The sequence below is a fragment of the Schistosoma haematobium genome, chromosome 1, assembly GCF_000699445.3.
Source record: "Schistosoma haematobium chromosome 1, whole genome shotgun sequence".
Taxonomy (NCBI): domain Eukaryota; kingdom Metazoa; phylum Platyhelminthes; class Trematoda; order Strigeidida; family Schistosomatidae; genus Schistosoma; species Schistosoma haematobium.
This window is the reverse complement of record NC_067196.1, coordinates 27,041,870-27,064,829: the sequence shown is the minus strand read 5'-3', so window position 1 is coordinate 27,064,829 and position 22,960 is coordinate 27,041,870. Positions and strand designations below refer to the sequence as shown.

At 29.7% G+C, this 22,960-nt stretch overlaps 1 protein-coding gene across 1 annotated transcript; it reads left to right on the top strand.

Moving 5' to 3' along the window:
• The first annotated feature begins 830 nt into the window (after positions 1–830).
• Positions 831–22,248, top strand: MS3_00006394 (uncharacterized protein). Its single transcript, XM_051214532.1, has 5 exons — positions 831–1,056; positions 17,482–17,578; positions 18,998–19,172; positions 19,457–19,600; positions 20,495–22,248. Exons 1-5 carry the CDS (start codon positions 953–955, stop codon positions 21,205–21,207), a joined length of 1,233 nt encoding a protein of 410 aa, XP_051073579.1. The 5' UTR covers positions 831–952; the 3' UTR covers positions 21,208–22,248.
• The last annotated feature ends 712 nt before the right edge of the window (positions 22,249–22,960 follow it).

Sequence of the window (22,960 nt, the reverse complement as noted above, 5' to 3'; positions counted from 1 at the left end):
TAAGTTTCATTTTCATAATTGATACTGATAGTTAATGAAATGGAAGCAGTCAAAGCATTTCACCAGGATGTAATAAATGAATATGTGAAACAAACAGTTAAAAACAAAGGACGAACTATTCGAGCGTCATTTGCACATTGCTGAAGCCAATTCAATCCATGTTCACAAACCTAATCTTTGAATCCAAAATATGTTTGTACAACCACTCTCGCTATCTGGCCCATCGGCATAGTGGAGTTCGTAGCAGAACTTTGATAAACTATTTTCACATTTTCTCCATTTATTGTAATTTTTGTATTTTACCGATTCTCAACATTTGTTCTCTTGATTCTTACGTAACTACTATACTCACTGACCGTTCATCAAAATATTCTACTAGTTCCTTCTCTTATATGCGTATATATATATGTATATTATGTAACGTAGCATCTGCTTGGTTTTGGAATAATTACTTTGATTATTAATTCTCTTTCTTCCAATTACTGTCTTAATTTATAATTGATATATTATGTAACTATCACGTAACGAATCCACTCAATGAGTATTTCATTATTGTAACATATATATATATCAGTGTAGAGCCATGATGAAGAACTAGTTGAAAAGAACTTTCTTCTCTTGATTCATTACTTCTTTACTTGCCAAATGTCAAAATGGGAAATTTCACTTTCAATAAAAATAAAACAATGATGAAAAAGGATAATACACACAACTTACTATAATCATATTTGAACATAACCAATGAAACTGTAGTTTTATTTTAACCAATCATCTATTACTCTCACATTATATATTCTCTTTTTTTTTTAAAAATTTTCTAAGTATTACACAAATATGTTACTAGTTCTTTTTAAAACACCCTAGAATATTTTATTTCATTTGAAATTGATTATTAAAAAGGAACCAAAATAAAATAACTTTAAATGTTTTTAATTTCTAAATTATACTTTAAATGTGCAAAAAATGTTTAATTGGAATAATTGTTATGCAATCATTGATTTCTACTTGTGCTCAGTTACAAGATCATGTAATACTTTGGGATGCTAATAACTGGAGGTAACGTGTTCTAACGTGTTGCTTTTTTTCTTTTTTTCTTTAAATTAAGAATTCGATATTTAAACTTGATGAAGCTATTCATATAACTTAAATGTAAAACGCATTAGTTTGAAATTCATATCATATCTGTATAACCTTAGTTTGATATACATCATATTATAATATAAATTATAATTTAGTTTCTAGGTTGTTTTTATTAAGATTAGTTTACGTTATTTTATTGTCTCCAAGTGAAACTAATACACAAAATGGTAGAAAATAAAAAAAAACAGAATTTGTCTCAACCAACCCGTAAAGAAGAAGATATAATATTTTCTACTCAACAAATGTAATTGAATTTCAAGGGTTGAGATGACGAGTCAATTGAAGCTAGACCGTAATAGAAAACCTTGAAACACTGGACGGTCGGTTCGCTTCATTGTGGGACTCCTCAGCAGTGGGCATACAAGATCCTGCCTCGCGAGGTTCGAACCCAGAACCTATCAGTGTCGCGCGCGAGCGCTTAAACACTAGACCACTGAGCCGTCATCCAACGCTGTTAATGTCTAACTTTAACTTATCCACCAAATTGATCTACACATCCACCAGTGTCTTCAGTACTTTACTATATCACAACAAAGCTGGTTGAACTCCACTGGTCACTGCTTCTCACTATAACTCCAGGAACTACCTCTTGAATTGACTCATGATCTCAACCATTGAAATTACTACATTATCCACAAAATCCCTTATGAAATGTAACTAAAGTTTAAAATTACTTTTTCAGGTGTAATAAAGCCTTTTAATAACTATTGAACTGGGAATATATATATATCTAAAATCTAAGTAAAAAACATCATTAGATAGTATTTAAAACATTTTATTTAACCATAAACTTGAATAATGTGATAAAAAATAATATAATACTTTTAGGATAAGGTGAAAATCGCTAGGTTTTGCTATAAACTAAATAAAAAAAATTTTAATTAGAGTGCTCTTAAATCTGCCGTTTAATTGTTGCATTCAAAACTAATGCCAAAAATACATTCAGTTGTATCCAGTAGGTTTAGTTGTTGAAATGTTTAGACTTTACCGATCTATTAAACAGCATATTCTTTGTTCATTGAGTCTGTCCTGGTTATAAATAACGCAGTTTTAGTAATATACGTTACATGTAACATTATTGTTATCATTCTTTATTGCATTCCCATATTTAATTTGATCATAATTTGTCTAAAATATGTCTTAATAAAATAAATTTTATTTGATTCGAAATCTTCGAGTTGGTCAGTATACATTCAACAGTTTTGTTACTCTGCGTTTAGAAACCCATTGCTAAAACGTATAGTATCGCACTACATAAAAACGTTTGATAATATGACTATGTTCAGACATTTACTCGACTTCATACAGTTAATAAATTTAATTTGACCATCAAAAACTGTCATTTTTAAAGCTTAAACGATTAACGAATAATAATTTATGGTTTAAATAATTGACCTAAAATAATAAGTTATCGTTGACCCAAACTTGTTTCTAGTGTGTTGTTTTAATAGGTTGTTTGAAGCTATCACGAGTTCACTTAATCGTTGAACGAGAACAAGACTCGGTGACCAAAGACCAGTAAGCTAGCTATTGATGAGTCCCAGCCCCGCTAACTAGAGGGAGAAGTCAAAGGTTGAAATGGAAAGTATATTCCGCAAAACAGCCAGAAACGAGCGATAACAACAAACACAATTCAAAACGTATATATACAGTGCAAAACTGTCCTGGAGGAGAGTTACCAAATAGCATATTAAAAGACGCAACGGGCCAATAGCATTTAAGGTATTTCCCAGTGGGAAATACGACATGAAGGTAAAAGAGCGCCTTTGGCGCGAAAACAAACAAATTCAAATTTTCTAAATAAATTACAAAATGAGGTCCTTCCTCAAGTGGGTTCTGGAGATCTAACGTCCCCAACATAAATACAATCTGATTCTATAAAACTTAATTGAATAGTTTGTTTCCTTTTTGTAAAATTTTATATTTCCACCATGTATATCACAATACCGCTTGAAGATAGTTCTACTTTAATTCTATCACTGAAATTATTACTACTCTATTCACGATAATGTGTTCGTTCAACATTCGTTTGTGTTAAACTAGAAGTATATTTACGTAAACACGAAATTGCAAAAAGATTAATAAGTTTAATAAAATAAACAAATAAAAATCGTGAATACATAATTCTGTTTCAGTTCAACTGAAACATCATTCAACCTGAATTACAGCTAAAAAGCTTTGCTGTAATTTGATGTGTTAAATGTTAATTTATACAGTTAACAAATGGTTTCTAGATAAAGTATTGTAATAAAAAAGTACCATAGTAAAACAAGCGTGTCTCCCGTTCAGTTTTAACTACATGACCTTTGTAAAAACAATTACAACAATATTTGTATGGGGTCTATTAGTAGTAGATGAACGAAATAGACGCTAAGATTAAATCGCTGAAAATGTACTTGACATTTTTGGTATTTAAACTAGCCTATCTCTTTAAACTCGAAAATATTGACCAAGGTGTTACAATGTATATATAAAGTACCAATACAAATACCATGATATTTTATTGTAAGAATCGTAATTAATAAACATCTTCGCAAAGAACACCATATGGTATGAATATCCTGGGTTGAAAATCTTGTATTTCATTTTGTTGAATTTAAATACAAGGATTCTAGGCTTGCAGCATTAGGTTGCATAGACAAACAACTCGGTTTGATACATAAGTATATGTGTTGACGTAATATAGACGTTTATACGCTTCACATTGCGGCATATGTAACATTCTATATATCCATTATTATTAAAACAACAATTAATTCTACTGTTATCGTAACTGGTTATTTTTAAAATAATGATTATACTGAGAACTGTTTGTCCATAATCAACCTCAGATTAATAAACTGTTGGATTATATTTGTTAAAGAATACATTCCTATATTTTTTTCTTGTTTCATCATTCGTTGTACGTAAAATGTGTATTAATGTTTTCTCGGTTGTAAAGATATTCTTTAAAAAGGTTGCAAATAATAAAATCTGAATTCATATCTATGATTTCATGATGATTTTCTAGTCATGGATATCTTAATGATCAATACTTAACCACAGTGCAATGGCCCCCAAATGCACAATGCCCCAAATGCCCTGGTAAGGCCGAGAGTGGGGAGAGTTCGTTCTCCCTCTCGAAATGCTCCCACATGGCCACGCGTATATAGCCTCTGCCAGGAAGTCCTACTCACTGCCTTCTCGTGGCGGGGGTGTTGTTTACGAAAATGAGAGGACGAAAAGCGAATGTCCGGCGCTTTAACCGGATTCAAAACCAATGGTGCACATGGGCTTCAGTATCCTGCAGGAACAAATGGCGTATGAACCAGTTGTTGGTCACCGGCTTCCATGTGACTGCATCTCCTTACGATGCTCCACTGCCTTGTGGATCAGACATTCAGGTCGAAGGCTCGGGGAGTGGCCCCCTAAGAAAACCATCTGCTTCGGTTTGGGCACCCGGGCAGTATCACAGCCCTCACACATATCGAATCAGATTTGTGTGGCGCATATGTATTTGGTGCCTCCTTGTACCAATATCTATGTGTTAAAATAAATAAAATAAATAAACAGTGCAATGAATATTTCATATAAAAATTAAAAAAATGAGTATTCTAGAAGTTTATCGCAACTTTAGATTTGTTTAGGTTATAAAGTGATTTTATCCATCTTGGTCTCAATTGGTTGTGAAAACTTTTGTTTTCTTTTTGATTTTCATGAATCAAAAGCTTCCGGCCAAAAATTATAAAAACCTAATTGTTTTATCAAATGCAATTCGTTGTCAGAATTTTTCTAGACCAAACTTATTTTCAGAAAAATAGTCAATTAAAAAATAATCTACTTGTCATTATTCTTTATATTATACTCTGCTGATTAACAAAAAAACAAAACAATGAATACCTTAGTTTACCCATTCGTGCAAATTAGAATTATTCCATTCAAACTTTGCTAATAATATTTAGAAATTTAGCAAAAAATCGTGATATTACCTTGATTCTTTTGAATACTGACAATATGACCATAATTAATTATTTCTGTCTGTCGAAAGTAAGGATTTTGGTATTTAAAGTAAACTTGAAATCTAAACGTCCACCGAGTCCAGTATTTAAATGTCTACAATTGAAATCTTCATTTTTTTAAGTAACTTATACAGATAACCCTGATTAGTTAGAATATCTGGAGGTAATATGTCTACAACAGTCAGATATTTCAAGTATTTATGCCTGAGTTCAATCTATGTCATAATTCAATATTTATTTTAGAATATTATGATTTTTATAAACCATAATCCACTTTTTGTCTTAAAAAGGTAATTCACTATATTTATCGTTGAAATCTATTTCACTATAAACCATACTCATTTGTAAGTGATGTGACGCACTTGAACAGTTACTTCATGTAAACATTTGCAAAGGAGAAAGAACGTTTTTCATTTTTTTTCTTTAAAAGTATTTATTATGCACCGTTAAATAGATGGTTTTGATAAATTATGTAATAATGAGCTGAGTATATCGTAAAAATGGAAATTATACTTGTTCTATCGACGAACCAAATATACATATAAAAATCATGCAATATAGTTTAGTCAGTATCTGTCTTTTTATTTCGTATTAGAAATATAAACATGCGACTTTGTTAAGTAAATAATTCAAATAATTTTAGAATTTTTTTCCAAATTTACAACAATCTGTATAAGTCAGAAAATCATGAAACAGATGGTTTTACAGTTTACATTACTTTTGTTGAGAAACATTCTGACCAAAGACTACATAAGAATATGTAGTAGTAAATTTATGATTTTTTCATAAAAATTTGTGAGTTATTGAAATGATTGTGAAATATCAATAGTTGAAATCAGTAGTCAATTGAAGATAAACCACAATGGAAAACCTGGAAGCACTGGATAGCCGTCTCATCCTACTGTAGGGCTCGCGAGCGAGCGAAACTGATAGGTCCTGGGTTCGAATCTCACTAGGCTGGGTCGTGGATGCGAACTGCTGAGGGGTCTCACAATAGGACGAAACAGTCATCCAGTGCTTCCAGATTTTCCATTAAGGTCTAGCTTCAGTTGACTTATGATCTCAACTATTGAAATTGCTACAATCTCCACAAAACGTTTCTGATACGAATATGAAATAGATACTCCAGTAATTACGCTAAATGGTAATCACGTGAGTGCACAATATATGTATATGCACCACAAGTAATTAATGACATTTTGTCATATTCTAGTACAAAGTATTTCTGAGTAATTTTTGCTACTTTTTCATTCCAAAAATCGTAAAAGCTGAATAAATTTCTAGTGAAACTCATCCAACTTTCTAAATTTCAAAGGATATATACGTCATTAAGAAAACTGTAATCTCTGTTAATTATGTGTAATTCTCAAACAAATGCTGAACTACCCATGTTACATTAGCCCTATTGAAAAGACAGTTTTTTAGATAATAGTACAACTGGCTAAATGTAATATTTTCAAGTCAAGTTATAGACAATATCAGAATAGGGTTTTGTGGATAGTGTAGTGATTTTTAATAGTTGAATTCATGAATAGATTAAAGCTAGGCCATTACAGAAAAAATGAAAGCACTGGACGGTCTTTTTGTTCTAGTATTGGACTTTTCAGCAGTAAGCATCAACCACCCTACACTCGGGACTCGAATACAGGACATTTGGTTTCGCGGGCAAACGCTTGACCTCCAGACCGTTGATGCAGACTGCTGAGGATTGCCACGCCAGGACGAAACGGTCGTCCAGTGCTTTTAAGTTTCCAATGATGGTCTAGCCTTATTTGATTCATGAATTCAACCATTAAAAATCATAGATAATAGTCAGAAACCAAAGAAATTTCTAAAAACGAATGAAAATAATGCTTTTTGAAGAACATATGTATTTATCGTTTTTATAATACACCATTTTGAGACAAAACAAATTATTCCAAATGTTTAAAAGTAATCATAATTGTTAGTTATGTTACGTTGAGATAGCTAATTACAGACCGAACATTTAATTGTGTAATAAATATTTACCGCTGTGGGGGATATTCATTCAACATCAGTCGATAAATATAGAATCTATTGTGTCTAACAGTATTATTTATTATTTGCAACGCACGGGACAGACAAAAGAAAGCTTTTACCGAACAGAATGCATTGTTTTGGAAAATTATCAGTAATTTTAGTCGAATCACGACATGAATAAAACTTTATGTGGAAACAAAAATCCAAATGTACTCACTGTTATAAAGCGGAAGTTTCCAAGCAAAAACAAATGAATCAGTTGTGTAAAGGATGCAGAAAAGAATAATATATAAGAAGAAAGACTGGTTCGGTGACGAGTTCTTTGCGTTCAGAGTCATTTAAAAGATAGATAGGAAGCTGCTAATAACAGTGAACATCCCTTTTCTTATCAATACCAAAATATTTGCTGCACATTTGGGAAAACCAGAGTTATGTACTCAAAAACGCTTTCTGCGTGTTATTTAAGTCCGAAATTATAAATAATACTGTTACCTTTAGTAGTCAGTCAGTCACTCATCACCAACGTAGAACTTCGTACGTACGTACATCAGTTCGAGTTGCCACACCACATTAGCACAGAGATGCTGTTGTCCATTCAAATCCCGTAGTGCTAGATGTAGTAAAATTATAAGCTGTAATCAGAAAAATTAGGGTTTGAAGATGTTATTTAAAGAGTATAATCCAGTGAAATAAATTTGGGAAGAGGAAAAAACAAGGGACATGAAGAATTCAGAGGATTAGAATTTGGGAGAACACAAAGAGTGGATGCACCTGCGCCATTGCAAACGATTTTGAGCCATGTCATTCAGGGTCTCTAACCATCGGTTGCTATCATCTCGCGGTCCCCAACCACGTAGTCTACACCTACCAACATGACTCAGTCCACTTGTCAGTGACTTCATGGACTTGTGCCATGTTTTGGTCTGGCCGCCCCTAGCTTTCTTCCAACCTACTCCTATACCACTGAACATAGCACATCGAGGCAGTCGGTGGTTGGGCATACGTAACACGTGTCCCAGTCATCTCAACTGATGAAGTTTCACTACTTCATCAATTGATTTGCCATCCTTACCTAGTACCCGTTTCCTAACAACTGTGTTACTTACTCGATGTTCCCATGATATGCGAGCAATGTTTCGAAGACACCTATGATCAAATACTAGTAGCCTACGGATATCCTCTACTCTTACAGGCCATGTTTCACTGCCATAAAGTAGGACGGAACGAACTGCTGCGCAGTAAACACGTCCTTTGGTTGATAGACGGATATCTCGCCTACGCCATAAATGACGTAATTTGGCAAAAGCTAGTCGAGCCTTCTGTATCCGTGCTGAGATTTCGTCACACACCAGACCACAAGGACTGATGAGATTTTCAAGATAAGTGAAGCGATCGACACGCTCAATTACTTCACTCCCTACCATTAGTTCGGGTGTCGATGCAACCCAATCCTGAAGCAACATTTTACATTTCGAGGGGGAGAATCGCATCCCGAACATGCTTGCATTGTTGCTTAGAGTGGTCAGAAGACTCTGCATTTTGTCAGCGTCTTCACCAAATAAAACTATGTCATCAGTATATTCTAAGTCAACAAGTGAACCTCCCGGTAGAAGTTCAACCCCTGGAAATTTGGATGAGGAGAGTGTTATCTCTAAAAGTACGTCGACGAGAAAGTTAAACAAGAATGGAGAGAGTGGACAGCCCTGAGTTACCTTCAGTAACGTTTGTCTCATTGTGTATATTCTTTTTATCTAAAAATTATATTTTTAAAAAAACATTATTACCAGTTGTACTATTATCGTTTATTTTATGAATGATATTATTAAAGAAACTGAAAACAATTTTTGGCACACATTATTTTAATAGTGACAGTTATTTATTTAATATTTCATGAGTCAATTGAAGCTAGAACACGGTGGAAAACCTGGAAGCACTGGATGGTCTTCTCATCTTAGTATAGGACTTCTCAGCAGTGCGCATCCACGATTCCGCCTTGCAAGATCCGAACCCGGCACCCACCGGTATTGAGCGCGAACACTTAGCCTCTAGACCACTGAGCCGACATCCAACGGTGTTAATGTCTAACTTTAATCAATTCACGAAATTGAGTTATTTATTTGTTTTAGCATTATTCATCTACCTAAAGTAACTGAACAAATATTTTAAATAATAAATAAGACTTTCAAAGTGTTAATTCAGTCATACACATTCATCATCCTGTTAGTGAATTTATGTAATTGTTAGAAGATATCTTAATAGAATTTGTGAAATGATAGATAAAATCAATACAATAACAATAGACGTTTTCACATTTATTTATATTGCTAGTTAGACCGTGTATATTTTAATTCTGAATCATAATAATTCAAACATCTATTAGGGAAGTGTAAATATCAAAGGAGTTGAATAATTTAAATAGCTATTATAGCTCAATAATTTAGTGAATAATATACTGGCATTTAAATCAATTAATAATGGTTATGAGTTTAACTGTAGTAATCAACACCAAGAAGCAGATACATTCAATTGAGAAATCTCATAAACAAAAGAACCAGTATGTTTATTTCTACTATTGGTTATCATTGGATTAACTTCATATTTGTAATATAGTTACAGTCGTTCATGAAGTCATCTACCAAGAAATGATAATCAAATACATATACACAATAAAATACAAATCCATGACAACTAATAATAATAATAATGATAATAATGACACAATATTGAGACTGGTATTGTATACCAATGAAACAATTTTTAGTGATATTTTCACAACAACAACCTTACAAATAATGATTGTGTCCTAAATTTACCCTAAATATTATTTTATTAATGAATGTTAATTGAATAGTTTTATATTCTATTAGATGTTATCTATAAAACTTAATATTCATAAGGTTACAATCTTTGCTCTTTTCTCCTACTTCTCCTCCTCCTACTACTACTACTACTACTGCTTCTTCTTATCAATCATCAAAGTTTACATGTTATAAAAAACAAAAAAAATAGGAAAGAACAAAAAAAATAGAAATAGAAAACATACTTCCTGTAAAATTAATTTATAACATAAATAATTACTGTATTATGAAAAGCACTCATTAACCTATAATATTTAGATTGCTAGAATACTTTATAGAATTATACACATAAATCACAAGTATTATTATTGTTTATTAATTTAGTTTCTAAGACAAAAAATATTTTATCCATGAAATAAAATTTTTTTTTGTTTTTTTATTTTTTTTTACAAGAAATAGTTATTAATAATGTGAAATTTATTTATGAATGATAAATGTTAAAAAAAAAATAAAAAGCCTAATTTCATATAAATATAGTAAACTATGTAAACAAAGATAATGAGAACGTCATCGTGTTATTCACTTAGTTACTAAATCCTAATAGTCACTTGCTTGTGAAATGGGATGAAGTTTTGAATTCACTTGATATTATTTCCTTGTAACTTGCATTGTTGTTTAGGACCGTAATTCATCAGTCACTTGTTAGTATATATGCATTTTGTACGGGTTGCCACGATATTGCCTTAATTCATAAGCTTTTGGAGCAAAGATAGATAGTGGCTAGCAGTGGAATTCAAGAAGCGCGCTTCGTTCTATTTAGGACTCGTCAGCTGGATGAACGTAAATTTCATGGATGATGTTCAGTCTGGGACTGGGATCCATCGCGCTATTCACTTAGCTACTGAATCCTGATAGCTACTTGCTTGTGCAATAAGATGACGTTTTGAATTCACTTGGTATTGTTTTACTTGAATCTTCCAATGTAAATTTACTTTAATTAATGATTATCTAATAAGGAATATTTTAAATACAATATAAATACAATCTGAAGATGACAAATATTAATTCTGAATAAATAAATTAATGTTTGTTTCGGTGAAATCTGTGTTTACTAAACAAAATTGAATATTCTGTCTTTCTTATTACAAATTTTCGTTATGTTGAATTCGACCGTATTCACTGAAGTGGTATAAGACATAATTTAATTTTATTTGCACTTCTATTGTGTATTAATATCTTCTTAGATGTAAATGATATGCTTTGTTTTTATGTTAACTCAGTAATAGTATATATCATTCAATAGTTTTATATTGAAATTCACTATTACGAAATTAGAAAATTGCTTGAATTAAATCCAATGCAGTTCATTCACAAGTAAGATTCTTATTAACTTAGTTCAACAGTATACTTTACTTGGATCGTAATTATTTTAATAATATTTACAGAATTTGAAATCATTAGTTTTTCTTCAATTTGTTATTCGAATATTAAAATAAAATTTATATTCGATTTCTGGTTAGGTTACTGTGCCTATATCCCTGAGTGTTTATACTACTATGAAACAAATGACCAGCATTTCCTGGTTTTAAAAAATTGTTTGGTTGAATTTAATTTTTAATAACTTTGTTGGTAATATGGCGTAAACAAATTTTTTTATTGAGCGGGATATACATATATATATGGCAAATGGTCTATATGTATATTACTTTCAATGATATATGCACGCAGTGCTTAGTCAGTAATAAGCCAGCTGTGGACTAAATATGTTAATATGAAGTATTTTACATAAAATGTTCCACTCTCATTTTCATTACGAGAACTTTATTTTATTAAAATTTATTCTACTTACCGATTGCTTGTAGACAAATATCGACAGTTTAGTTAATTGGCCACATTATGTGAAAAAAATTTTATTTAGACAAAATTATTTCAAAAGGGGTTTTGTGGATATTATAGTAGTTTTTAATGGTGGATGAGTCACTCGATTTCGTTCATTAGTTGAAGTTAGACAATAACACCGTTGGATGCCGGCTCAGTGGTCTAGTGGTTAAGCGTTCGCGCGCGAGAATGATAGGTCATGGGTTCAAATCTTGCGAGGCGGGATCGAGGATGTGCACTTCTGAGGAGTCCCACAACAGAACGAAACGGCCATCCAGTGCTTGCAGGTTTTCCACGGTGGTCTAGCTTCAAATGACTCATGATCTCAGCCATTAAAAATTATTTCAATAAAATATCGACATTACTAAATTACTTCAGATGAATTTCTACATACTAAATAATAAATTCTCAAATAAATGTTTAGCTGACCAAAGGTATAACAGAAATAAAACTCCTACTTCTGTACAAACTATCAAATTCTGATGTTATAATTAATGATATCATAATAATTATTTACAGATGAAAATCAACTCATACTCAAGGTAAAATGTATAGTAGTAAAACTATAGAACACAGGGTCATCAAGATCTATATTTAAAAATGCATAATACCGGAAATTCACCAATACGAATAAAATCACAAGTCTTATGACAAATTTTAAAATGTTCTTTATCAATGAAGGAGTAATCTCCCATGGTTTGCTGAAAACATTATTCATTTACAAATCATGAATAGCAATAAGTACCAAGATAGTTTGAAATCGTGCGTCCAACTTGTTCTAAAACCCTCTTTGTTACACAATAAATAAACATCTTTCCTATAAATGACTATTTTTGAACGTTAAGTTCCTATTCTCCATTTTCAATACAGTGAGCAAGACTACTGCTGTTCTTTTCTTCTTTGCGACGCAAACTAGAGTAGTAAGTTCAATTCTTGAATAAAAACTTTTACGATCAAGATCCAGTGGAATCTTAAATACATTATAACGATCAGTTATATATCGATCCAAATGACAGTAGTTTATAAACTTATTTCTTGTCAATGAATACAAACTATAGTGAAAACTGAACTGGAAGTCCATGAGCAACATTCACAGTGAACAAATTTATATAATAAAAATTCATCTTCAATTTTGATTTTATTCCTCCTATATTGTACTTGGTGATTCTATATCCTCAACATAAACATTGAAATCTGTTAGAAAAAATTACCTACACCTTCAGGGCGAACACAGTCATTATTCTTCAATAAATTTTTCATTACATTATAAAAATTTGTACAGATTTCATTTACATTTAAGAAGCTATTTCAGTATAATCAATTGAAATATTTTATTTTTGACGATCGCCTAAAAAAACCGCATCATATAAATATGAACAAAGAATAGTCTTTTTAACGAATTCTTATCAAATTCTATAATGATGTGTCTAAATTAATAATCCAAAAAGTGGAGACGTTTAAGGTAAGATAAAATGAATTAAGTTATGTCATGTGCTAGAATAAGCCAATATTTTTCAATTATTTTTCGGGTCAGTAATTTTTTTGTCAAACGGTAGAAACAGTAACAATTCGGATTTAAAAACCAGAGTAAGGTGTACAAAAGAAATATGTTCAACATCTTTTCTTATCTAAGCTAACCTCAGGCTCAATCGATCGATAGTAAACTTAACTATTCAATGACCTAATTCGGGTAATGTAATTATAATCTTTCTTAATCAAGTACAATTGTGCTTGTTTATTATATTCACATGTTTTCCTATTATTATTATTATTAGCTGTGGTGTTAGCATCACTAGTAGTCCTGAGAATACATGATTAATTTTTTTAAGATGAGAAAGAATACCTTTATATTAGTTTTATTCAGTAGGTTATTACTGTACTTTATTCTAAGTAATAATGTTAGATCCCGATAAGCATAATGAATGGTAACTTTTGGGATCCATTATGAACCAATACTATACGTATCTTTTTATCATATAATTGTTATGTAACTAAATTACTCATATCCGTGTCCCATTTATTATGAGCTTTGCTTTGACCTACGAACTAATATTATACCATTTGCCATTCTGAAATTATGCCTTGTCCATTAATTACTACCTCCCTCATTCACAGCCACATTTGGCTAATTCTTGTACAAATGTTCTTTCATATTTTATTGGTACGATGTGGTCTGTTCGACTGGTATATAAACCCCGTATGTTTGAAATAAATGATTCATATTTCAGAGGCTGAAATCGGCGTTCTGGACTTAACTGGTTGGGCTAGGCAGGAAGCGGGACCAATCAGGACTCCAGACTGCTCGCATGTGTTTTACGCGTCACTGGTTCAATTGATAATTCACTGCTCTTTAATTGGCGGTATCGTTACGTTATACATTAACAGGGCACTCAGGCCACAAGTTATAACAAATAATCACCCATATTAAACAACAAAAGAACTGAATTATCTGTACATATTTCAAAACTAATAACTATAAAAGTCTAAAGTTTGAAGAGACCGTTTATTGAACAGGTAAAAGTCTACTTATGATTCATTTTTAATATTTGAAAAAAGGTCCTTTATTCAACAGTATATTGCATAGATTTTTAAGAAGTAGGTATTTTGTGTTGTGTACGATACGCTCATTGTTATCTATAATAATCATGTACAACTGTGAGAATAATAGTCACTACTTTATGTGTAAATTGGACATCTTGTAATATGGAATAATATCACGGTCAAATAAATAAGAAAATTCATGATTCTTATATCAAAATATATTTTCGTTTAATGACTTTCTTATAAAATGTAGAAATATCCCTTACAATGAACAATAATTCTGTGTTAATTTGTCTGGATCATTCTTATTGTTTAAAACCTAAAGAATCAATGAAGAAAACTATGAGTATATAAGTGACAATCTGTTTAAGAAACATTTATTTAGTATAAATGGACATTATTTTGTTAGTGAATTGAACTTGGTATCAAAAATGATAACTTGTAGCATACATTAAAACATAACGCAACATTTACATAACATAATCTATCTATTTTTTTCTGACTTTATTTATTAGGTCATTTATGTTTGTTGTCAAGATAGATCATAAATTTGTTTTACCAAATATGTGTTCATATCCCCTTTGTCGTGTTAGCCCAAACATCCATAAAACAGATTTAATTTATAAATAAATGCTTTATATTAAATGATAGTTGACTATTAATAATTACAATAATTACAATTAAAATAATGTAAAATGATCGTAAGCTGATTCAATTTAAATCACCAAAACAAAAGTCGTAAAATACAAAACGTGAAATAAAAAAATTCAATCACTTCTTTGCCGTTAAGTCCATCTTATAACAACTGAAGAACTGTATCAATAACACAATATAGTCTATGTGGAAACCGTTAGTTTCGACCAAGGCTTATATGAAAATGAAACCAACTATAATATCTAGAATTCTAGACGAAATATTCTCAGTAGGTCTAAAACTATGAATAACGAATTAGATAGTATGATCATTTCGTATATATATGAAACTCATTAGTGAGACTTATTGTCAAACAACAATTTATTCAAAACAAACGAAATAAAACGTGTCCGATTAATTTTATCTGCTGTAAATATTGACAATATCTAACAAATAAATAATGAAACATCAACGATGGAATTTTAAGACATTAGTCATCCTAAGCATTCTGGGTGACAGAAATATTATCTGTTTTCCAAATGACACAAAGAAGATGAATTATAAAATGCAAGAAACTATTTGATTGAGCAATTGTTTCCTTTTTTTCTGTGTTTATTTTCAACGGATTATTCCGGTTGTTTTTATATAGTGTTATAAGTAGGGTAATTTCTAGCGCATTCAATATCAATGGTCGAGATCATGAATCAGTTGAAGCTAGACCACCATGGAAAACCTGGAAGCACTGGACGGCCGTTTTCTATGGTAGTCTAGCTTCAACTGATTCATGATCTCAACCATTGAAATTACTACAATATCCACAAAACCCCTTCTGACGTTCAATATCATGTTTTTAACTATCCTATTTCAAATTATGTTTAATTCAGTAATTAATCTACTATTCAACACAGTATCAAAACCAAACGTGTTTTTATTTGCTATTTTCTATATATTGTGGTTTAGCATTTTATATCTACAATCACGTGTTATAAGTCTAAGATATACGAGGTATCTGGATGATTATTCTGGCTTTCTGAAATGTTACTTGAAACAGACAACTTCTGTTTAAAAAGTCTTCAGTCCTACTAAGTACATGCCATAAAACAGTGAAATTATATATTACTAAAGTAATCCAATTCATAATAAATTGACATATTCTATGTTCTTACCACAAATGAATAGATGAACAAACTAAATCTTTTCAAAACAATTAATGTTTAAAACAAACAGATTACAAATAGAATATAAACGCCATTTGTATATAACTCATAAAGAATTTTCGTTTAATAAAAATTTTTTTTGATTTTATGACAGATCCGTTTATGTCATCAGACTTCAACGCAGAAATCAGTATTTGTTAAGAAAAAATCTGTTTTAGTTTCTTATTCATGTTAGGTAAATCTATGAATTAAAATAAAATAGGTTATATATAAGTGTATCATATAAAATTACTTATAGTCTGATTTGAAAGTTTCAACTTACATACAGTCGTTTTGTTTAATCTAGCATATTGTTTACTCTCCAAAAAAAGAAAAGAAAAACGGTGGAAAATGTGTTACATTCATTAAATTTCCTTATCATATACACGCTGTAGTGAACGAAACACGAGTGGGAACAACCGAATGTATTTAACACAAAATTACAGGACTTGTTAATAAAATCTAACAATCATAAAGTAAATGCTCAAAATGACTCAGCCCTTATTGTTCTCGCATTTCCATAAAAATTGCATCCTATTTCCATTTTTTACTGTTCGATCCTCTTGTCTCTCTGCTGCCAGACCTTCCGTTCACGATTAACATCATATACTACTTATGCCAATATAAGTAGCACACACCACAACGCTAACTAACTTACTAAAATATATATTTACAGTGAAGGATAAATATAACGTTATAATTACTTTACAAAATATCATTCGTAAGTAAATGTATTAATTAACCAGGTAAGAAAATGTTGAGCTGCTTGTAAAATTTATAACGTACACTGTAGTATCGGAATTTCCTTCAATTTTAAATAAAAGTTCACTTTTTATTCGTAAGCATTAAGTTTAATACACAAAAATACTATTAACTAAATGTTGTTTTTGACGGATTGGTAACAAGTTAATTGATCTATACCGGTTTAGACTCTCTATTGTTTGTTAATACTTGTTTATAATCTAAATTGTTTATTTCAAACCTTAATACGATAATGTTTACTCCAGCTGTTACACTCTCATATAACAATATTATATGGCGTAAGTGATATTTGCATATTAATCTAAGGTAATTTGCTGAGAGATGAAGATGATAACAGTTAAATCAATCAATCCCACAATTAGAAAACCCAATTAATTCGTAAGGCACTTTGACGAATGTTCTGATGATTTACTTTGAAACAAAACTTAAGTAAGTCAAAAATGGATTTTATATTTGGATAAGTTCGATTAAATAGGTTTAATTGTTATCACTTTTCAGTAGATGATTTATCAGATGTTTGTCAATTATTTTCAGATTTAAAGAAGGTCAAAATGAAATCAACGTCAATGAAGGTGATAATTTGATTTTTATCTGTCCACCAAATCGAACATTTTCTCAATCACTTTATTGGGTATGATCACAATTTATACAAAGCTATATATATATATATATATATGTAAATTTTCATTGATATATACACCTGATAATGATAAAAAAAATCATTCTCATGATCTAATCCAAATCTGTCATTAGTGTATCTATGGTGATACCAGCAAAGATTTACAAGAGAATAGGAAAATATTATCCGATATATAACACGTTTCTATTGACCTCTTACTTGACTGTGCGATAAGTTTTTGGAAAACTGTGTTTTTTAAAGTTACAATCCTTGTTAGTCATTTATAACTACCATTACTAATTATTTAGTTTTGTAAATACACTAAAATTTAAACATCATTTAGATTTTCATATCATTAATAGAAATATCATACAGTAAAGAACTTAGCCTAATTTTATTTCAGTGTCATTCCCTGCTAACCCTGATTATGACAATCAAATAAGGATTATCCTGAAAAACACTATGTTTTTTGTGTTTGAAAACAAAATTTAATCTGTCAAACTAATGACTACTTAAGTGAGTTAACTTTTTTACAATCTCCACATAAAATATATGATTAAACGAAAATCACTGATTTTGTAACAACAGTAAAACATTTTCAGTATAAGGTTGTGCAGTTTATTAAGTTCTGGGTTCGAATCTCACAAACAAGATCATGGATGCGCACTGCTAAGGAGTCTCACAATAGAATGAAACGGCCATCCAGTGCTTCCAGATTTTTATTGGTTCTTTAACACCAATCAATTCATGATTTTAACCAAAAACAGAATTCTTATTAAATATTTTGTTCATTTAACTATTAAATAAATGTCAGTGATCATAATCAAATTGTTAATTATGTCTTCGTCAATACGATGGAAGAATTTATCATATGAACATATTCTAATAATCTCAACCAACTAACAGATTTCTATTATTTTACAGTTCTTTTCAGTTGATAAGCCTAAAATACACAACACAAACTACTGGATACACGATATTACTTAAAAATATTACTTTACAGTTCATAGTATTTAAAAAAATGAAGGGATTGACGTTTGAATTGCTTGTTTGTGGTCATAATATAATTTGCTAGAGAAATAAATCCTCATCACCAAGTTTATTTTCAAGTTTTTACATATAAATTTATACATTTATCCCGGTACTATGTAGAGATAACAAAACGTGAAACCACAAGTTATCCATAAAGTCAAACTGCTGATAGTTTCTTATAGTGTTCCGAGCAAAAACGGAGTTAAAAAATGGTATGTATACTGATGGGAAACGAGGCGGATATAACTTCAATTGTATAAAATAACAATTTTGTCATCTTATTTTGATCATTATTTGAATAGACTATTTACAACATTTGTAAATCTAATGAAAAACCTCAATGATTTAAAATCTATATTTATTATTTGTTTTCTTGTTAATAATTTTTTTTACTCATAGACAAATGATTCACGAGTAACAACAAAATGCAATCGAACTTTACCGATTAAAGTAATTAAACTTTTAGATTGTTTTGGTGACAATTATGCAACGGAATTTATACTCAAAATTAGTAGATTTCATGAAATTTTATCTCTTCCAGTATTTCATCATGAATTACCTATTCATTTTGTAGGTAAGTTATTAAATATCATTACTCAATTGAAAGTTTGAATTAAAATAATTAAATCCGTTTTCTTTAGATTTTTTGATTAATTGATACTAGAATACTTTCTCTAGTCATTAAGACTGTTTTCCTTAAAAATACTGTCATTATGTCAACATATAGAGGTATACAGAAATATGTTTACATATAACATATGAAAGCTATTATAGCGCTTGATCAACTTAAACCAATCATGCTTATTATTATTAAATTCATTTGTTTTATTTTTTTTATACTGTGTATTTTATTTATAGCTCAATCGGTTATTTGTCAAAACAGTAACTTCCGCCTAAGTGTTAAGCTGGCGTCAACACATAGGACCACAAGCACAGATAACGTTTCCAATGGTTCCGCAACATATATCAAAAAGTCTAACTTCACAGATCATTATGAAAAATGTAAGTCATTAATTATAATTTGCCTGTTTACACAGAATCCGTATATAAATGTATAACTGCGTTTTACAATATGATTTATCACGTTCTATCGTCGATATATTGAAAAATTTATTACGAGCATTTCGCTAAACACAAACTACTTTGCACAGAAATTTACCTTAGTAATAAGAAAGTTTCCCATAAATCTTCGTTTTCCATCCTTTCACATACTATAGAAACTTAACTAAGTAACGTGCTGTAGAGATAATCAGCTTACAATGTAGCTTCATAATAACTCTTCTCTATTAGTTTATTCTTGTTACTTCAAGCAAACTTGAATAACTTAAATTATGAACCATTGTCCAGTCACATATCGATAAATATGATGTTTCAGTGGAAGAGATGATTTGTTATGTATTTGATAAGAATGAGTTTTGGGTTACAATAATATGTAAATAAATAGAAAATTTTAATTATATGATCTTCAATTACTCAATGTTTCATTCAATAAATCAGAAAAGATGGATATAAATGAGTTAAGGAACATGGTGGCACTGTACTTTTCATATCGTATTATCAAGTTAATATTATATATTATGCAAATTGAGTAATTTACAAATGAAAACCTAACAAAAAATTGGGTTGCAATACCAAGAGAGAGTGAAAGAACTTTCATCAATGAATATCATCAAAACTGGTATTCTATGTTATGTTTTTAAGCGCTATTCAAAATATTATTCACTTAGTGGTTACATAATGTTATTGACGCATTATTTCAAAGAGCTGTGTACATCAGTAGATATTGACCATAACAAGACACTTAACAATTATTACGAATGTTGTTCAATATGCCTGGTGTTTTTAAATTTAATGATAAACCATTTTATTTTATCTAATTGTTTTTTTTCTCAATAGCTCCTACCTCAAATAAATCATCCTATTTTCATATTAAACGGAAAATTGCAAAATTTGTCTCTAATCTCTCTTCGAATTCACATTTAAATCATCAATTTACTAGTACAGATCAAACAACCTGGAAAGAATATCGTTTTCTTATTTTGCCAGCAACATTAGCTTTTTTTACATTAATTGGAATGCAGATTGTTTTTTGTAGTTTTTGGTTACCTATTTCAGTGATCAATAAATTCTTTAAACATTTTCGACAATGTAAACGTTTACAAAAATTGAAATCACAATCTAATCAGAAAATTGAACAAAATGAAACAAAAACAATAATCGTTTGCAAAGAAAATTATCAAAATCAAAATCAAAATTTATGTTGGAGTATACCGACTCAAAGATCAATGAATTCTTGTACAATATATTCAATGAAAAAGTCATTTTCAAATTGTAATCCATATATTACTTCTTATAATCAATCAAATGATTGTAAATTATTAAATCAAAGTTATCAAACTAATTGTTATAATGAAAATGATCAATTTCAATTGTTAGTACCGAAGAAATCATTAATAGATCATTATGATTATTGTAATCAAACAGATTTATATGAAAATCCAAATGTATTATGTAATTGTTCCTATCATCAACATCAACAAATTATTATGAAATTAAATAAAAATCATACAAATATTTTACCGATTTTTATTTCATCTAATATGAAATGACAGAAAAAGTTTACAACGAAATAAACTATATCAGAATTGACTAAAAACATTAAGGAACAATTGATTTTGGTATTATTATTATCATTATTATTATTAGTAGTAGTAGTGTGGTGTGGGTTACTTATATCCATATAAGTAGTATATAACGGTGGTCAAGCACAGAATGTATTTCGGTGGAAGATTGATAAGGAAGGAACGGAAACGGAACACAGTTGGTATGATAATGCATAAACAATCATATCTGAGACAATGAACCGATATTTGCAAAAGAAACAGTCAAGTTTGAAACGATGGATTTATATTTTGTAAATTAACTATTTACTATATGGTTCTCAGATTTTAATAAGACGTTCTGTAATTTCGTGTCAAATAATTCGATTGTCCTCACCTGTTCTTGTTTACTACAATAGTATGTGTAACAAAGATTATTATTTCCTTTCAAATATTAACTGTATAATAATAATAATAATCGATATAAAAATCAAATGCCTTTTATTGTTCAGTACACAAAAGAAACTATTGTGTTACTGACCTTCAGAGTACTTTTTTCTTTCTTTTCTTTTTTTTCTTTTCCAAATAATATAAAACTATAGTTTAGTTAATTTTACAAAACTACAAGATGAAAGACCAAATCAATTATGCCAATTATCAAAAACAAATTGAAGGAATTATTTCACTTTGATGTAACTTTCTTATTTATCTTTAATAAAGTACTGTATTTCTATAATATTAATGAAAGAAAAAAACAGAAAATAAACTAACATTCAACTTTTCAATTCACCTATTTATACTTGTTTATATTGTTTTGTAGAAAACCAAAAGAAAGAAAGAAGAAAAAATTTCGAATAGAGAAGTATACGTTTTTTGTTGTTGCGTCATCACATATTTTCTTTTCTTTTCTTTTTCTTTTTTCTTGATGTTTCATTCAAATAATGTTTCATCTTTAATGAATATAAACATCTTAATGATATAGAATTGTTGAAAGTTTATAATGTTTATCTTTCTGTATTTGTGCTACGGTCATTATTCATTAGATAAATGGATTTTTAACTTAAAATAAAATCGTCCATTGTGTAAAAAAGAAAACTTTAAAAAAAAAGAAAAAATAATTAAAATATGTGAAAATAAAAAAAATTATCGATTTTATGGATAAAGATTTCAATGAAATGTTATTGAATTTATTTGTTTTAATGTTTACTAGTTAATAATAAATAGGTAATGTCTATAAATCATTATTGATTGATTTTGGATTTAATCGTTATCAATTCAATTACCATATTGTGATTTAGCATTATATATATATATATATATATATATATATATATATATATATCAGTGAACAATATTGTTTTCGATTGGATCCTTATTAGGTTTAACTCTAATATACAGTAATATTTCTATGTATATACGAAATGATTGAACGAATCAATGCAGTTTATGAGTTAATGATAATAGTGAAATAGATTACATAAATAAACATAATAATTGGAAGGTACAAATGACAGGTGTAATAGTTGTGATGAAAATACTAAAGACTTAAATCAATATTACATAATGGGAAATAGGTAAATGATTTGAAAAATATAGACACTGAAGTAACATTCATAAGGATTACAATATTATGTAATAAGAAGTCTTCAGATAATTGGACCGGGAATCGTATATTTGAGAGGAAAAACAAAATGGTAGGAGGGGGTGAAGAAAAATAAACGAAGAGAGAGTCTGGAAAATAATAATAAGTAAAATCACTTAT

Excerpts from the sequence above, each read along its gene's own strand:
- MS3_00006394 (XM_051214532.1), top strand. The coding sequence starts at position 953 with ATGTGCAAAAAATGTTTAATTGGAATAATTGTTATGCAATCATTGATT. Across the intron at positions 17,579-18,997 it reads TTTCTCAATCACTTTATTGG|ACAAATGATTCACGAGTAAC; the intron begins GTATGATCACAA and ends TTTTACTCATAG. Across the intron at positions 19,173-19,456 it reads ATTACCTATTCATTTTGTAG|CTCAATCGGTTATTTGTCAA; the intron begins GTAAGTTATTAA and ends TTTTATTTATAG.